Genomic DNA, 11,832 nt, shown 5'->3' on the forward strand with positions numbered 1-11,832 from the left:
TTGTATAAATTTCATATTAAGATTAGTGTTGTTAAACCATCTATCGATATTATATACGGTGATGTTCGATGTATGTTTGTATGTATCATAGTAACCATTTCAAATGTACTAGATTAGAAATTGAGGGGGATGTTGGACATAAAACTCCTTTGTTATATTGACATATATTATTTGTATATAAAAAGAGAAAACATATTAATAAAAAGACGACTGCGAATAAAATGATGTTTCCTTATTTGCCCTCTGCATAAATAAAATCCCAATAACAAGAACAACTGATATGACACATCTATTGATAGGTAGATATAACGGTAGGTTTCCGATTTAAATATAACATTAGAGAGCTGTAATAGACTAATTTGTATGATTTACAATTGTAACTGTAAAACGGACTATACACAATTGCAAAAGTTGTGGATTGTAACCTGTTTCAAACGAGAATTATTAGAAACTACAATTGCAATAATTTTATTAATAAAAGACAACTTTTAAATTGAGTTTGTAATTAACAAAGAAACTATAGCAACTATTATTATTTTATATTTCCCTTCACATACATTAGAGTAGGTAACCTATCTGACCTATGTGCAAATATTAATTTGGTAACTGGTAAATTGACAATCTAAAAACCTAAATGGAATTAATAAACGTTAATTATTATTGTTGTGTTGGCAACCCTATACCGTTAGTATTTAAAAACGATATCAAGTTTGCAATGTTGGCAGCAGATTTCCTTTTAAATAAATCTCAACACAAATCAGTTATCAAACCGTTCTAAAAGGTATAAGACGTTAATCTAACACGTAATCAACATATCTGTTTACGAAAACTTTCGTATAATCAAACAAAATGTCGGTGGAATTGGAGTACGACTATGCTGCGGCTACAGCCTCTATGGACAAGTTCTCTCAAGCCGATATCGATGCCTTGAGAGAGTGGTCCGTGAACGCAGACAAATCCAAATACATTCCCAAAGATTTGACCAACAAGCAATTGTTATTATTCTACAACGCCTGCTACGGAGATGTTGAGAAGGCGAAAACTTGCGTTGAGAAGTATTATTCGTACAGAAAAAGCGCATCGGACTTCTTCGACAACCGCAATGTTAATTCAGATGAACTGAAGCCCCTCATCAATGACATTCTGTAAGTAATTTTAAGTTTTCCATACTAGTTACTTCCATTGTAATTAGTCTGGCTCTATAAGGAAAATGAGTATTTATGTATGAGTACGAGTATTATGTTTACATGAAGTTCCTATGCCTTTCTTTGATATAGAGAAAAAAAAAGTACAATGTTTCATTGCATCATTTATGAAAAACGTACTTGTATTCTTAATTTAAGTTGATAATGAAATTAATTGGATTGTTTTTTTATACATTGAAATATGTCATTATATATTTAAATGTATAAAAAAGAAATCCAATTAATAAATTATTATTTGTACTAATTAAATTAAGTCAGTTTGATAATGAGATCAATATATACGTAGATTATTTTATTATTATTGTCTATTACTTACTTGTCACTCACTTTTTTTTAATTAATTATGTTTGAATGAATCCTAATTCCATAATAGATAGAAAATTTTCTATAAAGATTCAATAAATATTATATATATCGTATATCGTATTATCAGGTGTGTATAATTAAAGAAGAGGGTACATTTCCTTAGTTCGGGACTAGATGGCGCTGTGTGAATTGTCCTAGATTACTAACTCTTCTAGATTATTTTTCGAACTATTATAATTGTTGGCATAAATTGGTCTTTACAGCATCTTAACTGCGGAAGGTCTTTGGATCGCCTGAAGGCTATCTCCAGACAGACAGATACGACTTTAGTCTGAGAGCACTACCGTTAGTGCAGGCGGTTGTATCTTCCATTATCGCCCATAAGATAAAATAATCTGAGCCAAGGTTTTTTCTTTTTTGTATATGATAATGGAATCGTGCACCCGTCTGCGCTAACGGTTTACGCTGGCGGGGCACCAGTGGAGGATGATAAGATGAGCATGAAGTTAGGTATTTTTTATTTTTATGGATGATAATGGAATGGCTCACACGCCTGCGCTAACGGTTTACGCTGGCGGGACACCAGTGGAGGATGATAAGATGAGCATGAGGTCAGGTCAGTTAGCCCATCGTGACAAATTCACCAAGAATTTATCACGATGGTTTCCAGGGGGAACCGCGTGGAGGTCAACCTGACATGGTACATTGCTAGCAATGGGGTTATCAATCCACATTACTAACAATCCCTTTCCACCCCCCATGAAGTTAGGTAACGAACCCCTAGTTCGAATCTTGGCTCAGAATATCGGAATTTCAACCCCCGTTGTAATGGGACAGGGAATCGATGGGTCGGGCTAGTATATTTTTTTATCAGACCCAGCTAGATTGTGCTGAAGGTTGATAGAGATATAATATTAATTATTTATACCTATATGTATTTTTGCACTGCACCACAATCGATGTCTATTCTGTCATATTAATGATAATTACTCATTTCCTTTTGTTAATCAATATCAGCTGATATAAACGTGTTTTGATAGCATTGTATCTATTCAATTTTAATCTAAAAGATAAAAAGTTAACGAGCTAAAATATTTAGTACTAGCAATATTAAAAACGTAAATCGTAATTATTTGTTTTATAAGTAAAGAAGAAATAATGTATTAATATATTTATGACGTGAGTTAGATACTCTCGATGGTATTAGTTTAGCACCACGCTTTATTTCCAATGGTCGCAGGTTCGATTCCTTGCTAGATGCGTATGTTTGTATTAATATGTTTTTACACACTAGAGTGACAAATACATCAGGGATTTATCACGATGGTTTCCAGGGGAACCAGGTGTAGGTTAGGTTGCTACATGGTATATTGCATACATTGCCCTTCGTCGCAAGGAGTTAGGTTTTGAGATTATGGCGTGAATCCTCACCATGATGATCGAGAAGTCATGATCATGTCCTCTGGAATAACAACACATGAGTGGTATCAGAGGTGTTGCATGATAAAGTTCTGTCTGTAGTGTTGTGTTAAGAGCTATTTCTCGGTGCTTATGAAACCTCTAGTATGCCCGCCCTATTTTAGAGTCTGCTACCTTGTCCCGTGAGAGACAAGAATTGAAGGATATTCTTAGGAGCGATGGTTTTATTTACTCAAAATAAAGTGTGTACTTTCTAAAGGAGATATTTAGTTTATGTATGGGCTACAACCACAGGATATGTCGTGGCGTGTCCTCTTGCATTTGGCAAAAACAGGAGATGTTTATCGAAGAGAGGATGTAGTATGGCGGTAGCTGGCCCTCTGCCGCTTCTACCTCTTCCCTTCTCGCAGATTCGAACTTGCATTCGCCAGAGATCCACTATAATACAAAACCAAAGATGGACCTAAACCCAAACCCACGACTCACAAAACCTCTATTAGAGCTAAATAGGCAAAATCTTAAAATAATGATACGGACAATAACTTGCTCTGTCCCTTAAACAAACACTTATACACAATTGGTGCTACAGATAGTTCCCTTTGTCGGGGCTGCTTTGAAACCGAAGAAACCTGCAGTGGCCACATAACGAACACAAATCCTCGGAACGGTGAGGTCGCTCCGTGAAGCCTGTAAAAACACTTGAAGGTTTTTGCGCTTCTGAGAGGAGCTTGGCTGGCTACTTCAGTAGTTTCGGCTCTACACGCACAACCCAAATGAGAGGCTAATTACGGAGAATAGAGTCCACATTACATTACATTATTCAGCATGCGTCGGCCCTACAAATCGAGTCTTAGCATGCATGGCGACACGATTACCAATTGTTACCATCCTGGTACAAAAAGTACAAAGTCCCATTCCCTCATGTATTTAATCTACTTATTTATATACATATTATCAATTTCGTCGCATTAATTCTATCGCGAAAATAATCTAACAGATAACTTTGTTTATTGAGGGCAAATTAATAGAAACAACACTAATTATATAAAAACAAGTTTTAGGTATTGATTTCGTAATGTTTATCATTTAATTCCATGGCAGATATAATCTTACATAAGTTTGTGATAGGTAATTAAATGCAGGTGCTATAATGAATGGAGAATCTTAGTTAATATCTATTAAACGATGAATGAAAATTTTCAAATAAAAAACACTACGCATGTATTTTTAACCCCCAAGCAAATTCAGGGGTGATATAAGTTTGATTGTGTGTTTGTATGTCTGTAGTATCGTAGTTCATAGACGAATGGACCGATTATGATGCGTTTTTTGTTTGATAGCTGACATAGACGAGACGGTTTGTAGTTGTAATTTGTGAGAGCTTTTTAAATTTAGTGTTAGGTACTTATAATTTAATTTTTATGGTTATATTAAAGTCACTTTGAATTGGAGTGAACGATTAAAGTCAAAGACATTTTAATCACTTTTGTAATTGTAATTTTTTAAATTTTATAAAACTTAGATATTAAATGGAAAACCCGGTTCCGGTACATGAACTACTACTTCCATTACACTATTTGAGCAGACTATTTCTTTCTAAGTTATTTCTTCAATGTTCACTATTTATTCATAATTTGTAATAATATATATCTACTAATTTTTAATTAATTAGAATAGGTTACTAATAATCTCGAAAAAATAGTTGCACGAACAAACACAGTAATGAAAGTCGGAATATCGTATTTGTTTACGTAAGAAATGTATATTTAGATTATCTTATATAAGCAGCTTACATAATCCAATAACATTAGTTAAAAATAGACATAGTTTGTATGTCAACTAAATAATAGTAAATCAGTCATAGTGATTACAACAGATCAGTCCCCACAAACAGTCCTCGTTCACGAATATGACGGATGAGCATCACTACGCTCGACCATATTTTAGGGAGACCAATAATCTGAGCCCAATGCAAAGTACAACTGCGTCTCTACACTCCATATACCTCTGGAGATTTGTCCGTGAGATTAGTGAGATTTTTGTTTGGTTCCAGGGAATTCTCAGTGCTGCCAGGCACCTCAGTTGAAGGCTATGACATCGTGTTCCATAGGCTCCATAACACTGAACCGTCGAAGTATGAGTTTGAACTTGGTTGCAGACTGCTCTTCATGACCATTGGTGAGACCTTAATTATTGTAATATCATATATATAAAATTCTCGTGTTACAATGTTAATTACCATAATCCTCCGATTTTTATGAAATTTTATATGCATACTAGCTTTTGCCCGCGACTTCGCTCGCGTTAATTTATCCCCTTAGGGGTGGAATTTATCAAAATCCTTTCTTAGGGGATGCCTACGTCATAGTAGCTTTATGCATGCAAAGTCTCAGCCCGATCGGTTTAAAATTGACAAAGTTTAATACAAACTTTCATCCCCTATTTTATCCACGTGGGGGTAGAATTAATCAAAATCCTTTCTTAGCGGATACCTACGTCATGACATCTACCTGCATGCCGAATTTCAGACCGATCCGCCCAATGGTTTGAGGTGTGCGTTGATAGATCATTATGTCAGTCACCTTTGAGTTATATATATTTAGATTTTAACCCTTCGAAGGTTTGACACAGATTTGTGTACTCCTATTAAACCGTATTACCGTCTTGTTCGAGCGCTATCGAACATGAGCTATTGACAGCCGCTAGGCCGGGACACCTTTCACTTTGCCTTGCGCCTACGACGTCACCGCACGCGTACCTTATTAATTAGATAATGTTCCTTGTAATATTATAACTCCTCGTATTAAATATAATAACTTACAGTCCACTACTTATTTTATTTACGAGTTATCAACAGTCTTGTCACAGATCTTTGTCCGCAAAACCATGACTTCTTTTTAACCAATTTTATCCTTATTTAAAACAAAATAAGACTGTAACGCATTTGAAACAATTCAACTTGCGTATACCGCCTCTTCATTTTCGGTTGCTGCGACAGAGGACGGACATTCGAAAGGTTAATGCAATTAATTATCTCTATTGCTGACAAATAATTATCATCATCATCTGCTTCTTCCTCATCCCATTTATTTGTGGTCGGCGTAATATGTTTTTCTCTTCCATTCATCCCTGTTCGCAGCCATCTCGTTATTTACCTCCTTTCTTACCATATCATCTTTCACACAGTCCATCCATCTCTTTTTCGGCCTTCCTCTACCCTTATAACGGTTCACATTCATATGTAACACCTTCCTTAAAATATTATTTTCATTTCTGCGCATTAGATGCCATTAGCACGACAGACGATTACTCTTCAACCTCTCCGACACCGGCGCCACTTTCTGACAAATCCGTTGCGTAATTCAAAAGATATAAACGAACAGACAACGGCGGTGACTTTGTTTTATACTATGTACAGTCTTTTATTTTAATAATTATATAATATTAAAATGTAATTTGTAAATAATCTATCAGTATATATTATGTACATTTTTTAAATATATTTTTTATAAGGTTGTATAAATCGTTGTGTATAGTTGCATGTACATCTATACATATAAATAAAATTGGAGTGTCTGTTTGTAATATTGAAATAACCGTTTTTTACTAATTGCATGTGAATATAAATACGGTACGTACACCAAAATTTTTTTTTCAATTTTGACTGTTTGTCGGTCTGTTTGTTCCGGCTAATCTCTGAAATGGTTGAACAGATTTTGACGGGACTTTTTTGGCAGGTAGCTGTTGTAATAAGGAGTAACTTAGGCTACTTTTAATTTAGAAAAATCTCTAAATTTTAGAATAATAAAGTTAAATTCCACGCGGATGATGTCGCGAGAACCTCTAGTATGTTAATGTTTTTATATATTTCTATTTATATTTTAACATCAATGATTAAATTGCATCGCCTTAATATCTCTGATCAATGTGATTGATTGAAGGCAATATCATCAGGTATTAAATCTTCCATATATATAATTTGTGTGGAATAGAATAAATAAATAATTTACTATGTTTTTTATCTTTCCAGATGCATACTTAACAAAGCGAGGCCCCCGTCCAGGTGTTATCTTCCTGTATGACATGAGAGGAGTAAAGTTGGGACACTTGACACGTGTTGGATTGTCGTATGTATCCTTAATTAACTTCTGCCCGCGATTTTGTCTGTGTTACCACATATACTCCATCATAAATGTTATGTTTGTGTCAAATTTCATGATAATTGCTGAGGCCGTTAAAAAGTGCAAATGTAATAAAGAAACTTATTTTGGCATTTATATGATACTAAATGACACACTCTGATTTTTTAAGATAAAATGTCTATGTTCGTGACCACGATGGAGTAAGATGAAAAGTTACCTAGCTCCTACACTAATGTTAAGTGTAATAATGACTCAATTTAGCATTTACAACACTAGATGATATAAGTTATTTTGTCAGCTATTTTGAGTTAAAAGCCTGTTTAAGCTAGTGGATAGTAAGATAAGAAGTACAATAATAACTATGGACAATTCATACAGCGCCATCTAGTTGCAAGCTAAGCAGAATACTTTTGTTTATGGTTACTAGACAACTAACATAAATAATTAAATACTAACGTAATATATATAGAAAACACTGAGTCTTCTATGTATATTAATGATTCAAACAATCATGCTCATGAATACAAATGTTTGTACCGTGTGAGGAATCGAACCCGCAACCATCGGTAGTAAAGCGGTGTGCTAAATCACTACACCACCGAGTCTTTAATCACGTGATTCTTTACAGATACCTTCGCAAGTATTTCCAGTACACCCAAGAAGCGCTGCCGGTCCGAACCAAGGGGATCCACGTGTTGAACACTGAGCCCATTGTGGACAAGCTGACTCTGCTCATCAAACCGTTTATGGACAAGAAATTCTTTGATATTGTAAGTGTTTTTTTATTAAAAGTAAAAATTTTTCCGTAAAGCCCAATTTCATCCGTAAACACTCAGCCCGAGTGGGCAAGGAAGTGAGCTGCGCGAGAGTGTAAACACGATACTTCCCATGCCATAAGCGGTCATAAGCGGCTAAATGTCCTACAGGAATAAATGATTTTTTAATTTAAATTGTACTTATCAATAGTTCGGTATACAAAGATTTGATTAATACCAAGCGGATGGAGTTTCACAAATTGTTTTTTGTTCCATTACTTTGTGTACCTATGGCAATCTTAGCAATAATAAAATAGAGTGGAGTTATAAAGAGAACCGCTTTTTATCACTCCACTCTATTTTAATATCACAAAAATATTTGGCGCACTAGCCTCTTGCCAAAGAAAAAAATATATATTTGGCAACTGATTGGCGCGAAAATGAGAAAATACAATGAACATTTTTTTCTGTTTATCCTTAATTGGAAAGGCAAAGGGAACTGCGCCCATACAGCCGTGTCTTCATATAATATACAATGAACATTCATAAAAGAATGACAGATTCCAAATTCAAATGTAATTTCTTTATTTTTAATTGTAACAATATTTATGGCCTGGCTACGTACATATATATGCGTTGCTAATCTTGAGGATTAGGCTGCTGTTTCTCTTTATCCTGTAATTTCACTGCCAGTAACTGAAACACAGCTTACAAAGCAAGACGGTAACTGCGACAGAGGTACAAAATCAAACGCTTTATATAAAGTCTACTTCGATAAAATATAAAGTATTGAAATAGTTATAACAAAACAACAAAGACATATAAATACCCTTACATATCCAACAAATTTATATGACACACGATGATTGTTATTAAACACTTAATTAAATTGTGTATATTAGAGTATTTTTATGTGCACATTATGTACATATATATAAAATGTACATACATTTAAAAATACTATTAAGAGATATCAATACATGCATCTAGCCATCGTCAAATTGTTTTATACTGCCTTTTCTGTAATTGGAATATCAAGCCGACTACCTACCTGATTATAAGGTGTAACCGTCGCTTACATACACTCGTATGCAGCAATACAGACACGATCACGTGACACCAATCTTGCATTGTCATTCCAGAGAACATAATAAGGATGATAAAATTGTCTCTTATACTATAACTTCGTTGGTTGAATTATCAATTATTAAAATACTTTATTTGATTTCAGCTAAAGTTCCACCAAAAGGACGAGAACATGGAGAATTTCTACGCTAAAATAATTCCTCGCTCATCACTGCCTTCCGATTTTGGAGGAACCCTTCCTGACACCAGGACCCTCAATAAGCAATGCTTCGAGGAGCTGCAGACCTTAGAAGCTTACTTCAAAGCTGAGGAGAATCAGAGATTCTCCGTGTTACCGAACAAGAAAGGAGACAAAGTGGAGGATTCATTTAAGAAACTAGACATAGATTAATGTTTGCATAGACCATAGATAAATCAATTTGCACATGTGATTTTTTGTATTTATTCTTTTTGTTACTGTTTTTTTTTTTGGGTTTTATTTTATAAGGGTATAAAATTAATTTTAATATATATTTGATTATTAATAAAAATACGACAAAGAGTTATAAGATTGAAATCGGTCAGGAATGAACTGTCAAGTATACAATAGCATTATAATACTCAATAGATGTTGTCTGTCCAATTATTTTTATCACTATCATCAGTCCACTACAGTCCACTGCTGGCCATAGGCCTCCCCCAAAGATCTCCACGACGATCAGTCCTGCGCTGCTCGCATCCAATGCCTGACATAGCCCGAAGAATTGCGACTCTGAAGTAGCGATGGGCGGGGCACATAGCTCGTAGGACAGATGGCCGTTGGGGCAGTAAAGTCCTCGAGTGGAGACCACGGACCGGAAGACGCAGCGTGGGAAGGCCTCCAGCAAGGTGGACCGACGATGGACGTCTTCCGGGCTGCGATGACGATGATGATGATTAGTGTTTTCTGGATATATCTAATATTTGAATATATAATTTGGTTTAATTATAAATTAACTACAAAGTTACTATTTAACATTGTGCCTGTTGAGAGTATGTTTTAATAGATTTAAGTAGTACAATTTTTATTTTATATTGTTCGTATACAGGTACTTAAATTGTTATTAGTGAATTGAGCTGAAACTTGTGATTTAAATTATGAAAATATATATTTATAAAATGTTAATGTTCTTTTATTATTTGAACTTGCTAGTCTACTGCTCTACAGAGAGGGTAAAATATCGCGGAATTATTACATTTCTACAAATTCACACAAAATTTAATATTTATTATAAGTAAATAACTATAATAGAAAGGAATCGCGACATAAGTATATAATTTTGAAGTAAACCCCGCTGACTATACTATATATTTGTTTTTTCAAAATTCAAAATTCAAAAATGATTTATTCATGTAGGATATTTTAGCCGCTTATGAACGTAATTTTTTTTATATTATAATTTTTTTTTTAAGCCAGTTTATTTACAACATCGAAAATCCCGTGCATGTACGACTATTGCCATGCACGCTTGCCGTTTTATTTTTATATACCAAATTACATATCTATCTACATCTATACATATAAATAAAATTGGAGTGTCCGTTTGTAATATTGAAATAACAGTTTTTTACTATATGCATATGAATATATGGTATATGTGCCCACATATACCAAAATATCATTTTTTACAATTGTTGTCTGTCTGTTTGTTCCGGCTAATCTCTGAAATGGCTGGACCGATTTTGACTTTTTTAGCAGGTAGCTTATGTAATAAGGAGTAACTTAGACTACTTTTATTTTATGAAAATTTCTTTTATTTAAGAACAAAAAAATCCACGCAGACGAATTCGCGGGAACAGCTAGTTAATCAACATAATTACAATAAATATTATGCCACTTGAACGTAGTAGTCTCGTGTGTTACATATTCTATTCTCGACTGTACAATAAGATAATAATGACATAAATATTTTACAAAAAAGAAACAAAAAGTAAGTTACGACACTCTTATGGCATGATTAGGTACTTTAATAGCAAACCACAAAACCTTATGACTGTTCTCTGATGGGATTGTCAGAGTTTAGAGTATTTTGTATTTTGTAATAGCTAATAGTTACTTTGGTGTATGTATCGAATTTATATTCATATGCATGTAGTAAAAAACTGTTATTTCAATATTACAAACAGACACTCCAATTTTATTTATATGTATAGATTATTTTATTATATTCTTATACTTGCCGGGTCAGCGGCAATCATAGTATTGCCATATAAATTAATGTCGCTATTAAAAAAATAGCGTTTTGATTTTAGAAGGGGAACAATTTAAGGTATATGTATTTTTAATGAATTCTACAATTAAATAATTAAAAAAAATATCTATAATAATATTTGGTGTGGAACACCCTTATGACTTATAAATATAACGTATTAGTATGAAAAATAGTTTGCTTTACGCACTTTCGCATTTATAATATTAGTAAGATATCCTAGGATAACTCACGCTGCTTCATGTAGTCCCACGCTGAGCAAATCTTGTGTTATGGGTAGTAGACAAGGGATAGAAATACTTCTTTATAAATACATACATTAGGTCTACACATAGAAAACACGAAGACCAATGCGAACAATCATACACAGGAATACAAATGTGTGTATTATGTGAGGAATCGAACCTGCGACCATCAGAAGTGAAGCGGTAGGTATGTTGTGTCGGTAACCAAATATCTATATACTACATATATTACTAACATAATTGTGAAAGTTTGAGTGTATGGATGGATTGATGAATGGATGTTTGTTACTTTTTCACGAAGAAATTACTGAACGTATTTTAATGTAACTTTACAGTTATATAGCTTCTACATCAGAATAACACATAGGCTACAAATGTCACGTGGATGAAACCTCGGGCATAGCTAGTTATACATATGAACCTAACAAAGTTTGTTTCGGGGAATC

At 34.0% G+C, this 11,832-nt stretch overlaps 1 protein-coding gene across 1 annotated transcript; it reads left to right on the forward strand.

Annotated features, from left to right (window-relative positions):
• Positions 1-849: 849 nt before the first annotated feature.
• On the forward strand, positions 850-9,304 carry LOC131848884 (alpha-tocopherol transfer protein-like). The gene is made up of 5 exons (XM_059198838.1): positions 850-1,145; positions 4,984-5,108; positions 6,961-7,057; positions 7,701-7,842; positions 9,059-9,304. Exons 1-5 carry the CDS (start codon positions 850-852, stop codon positions 9,302-9,304), a joined length of 906 nt encoding a protein of 301 aa, XP_059054821.1.
• Positions 9,305-11,832: the final 2,528 nt, after the last annotated feature.

Source organism: Achroia grisella, unplaced genomic scaffold (genome assembly GCF_030625045.1).
Source record: "Achroia grisella isolate CSIRO2021 unplaced genomic scaffold, CSIRO_AGI_Agris_v1 utg598, whole genome shotgun sequence".
NCBI lineage: Eukaryota > Metazoa > Arthropoda > Insecta > Lepidoptera > Pyralidae > Achroia > Achroia grisella.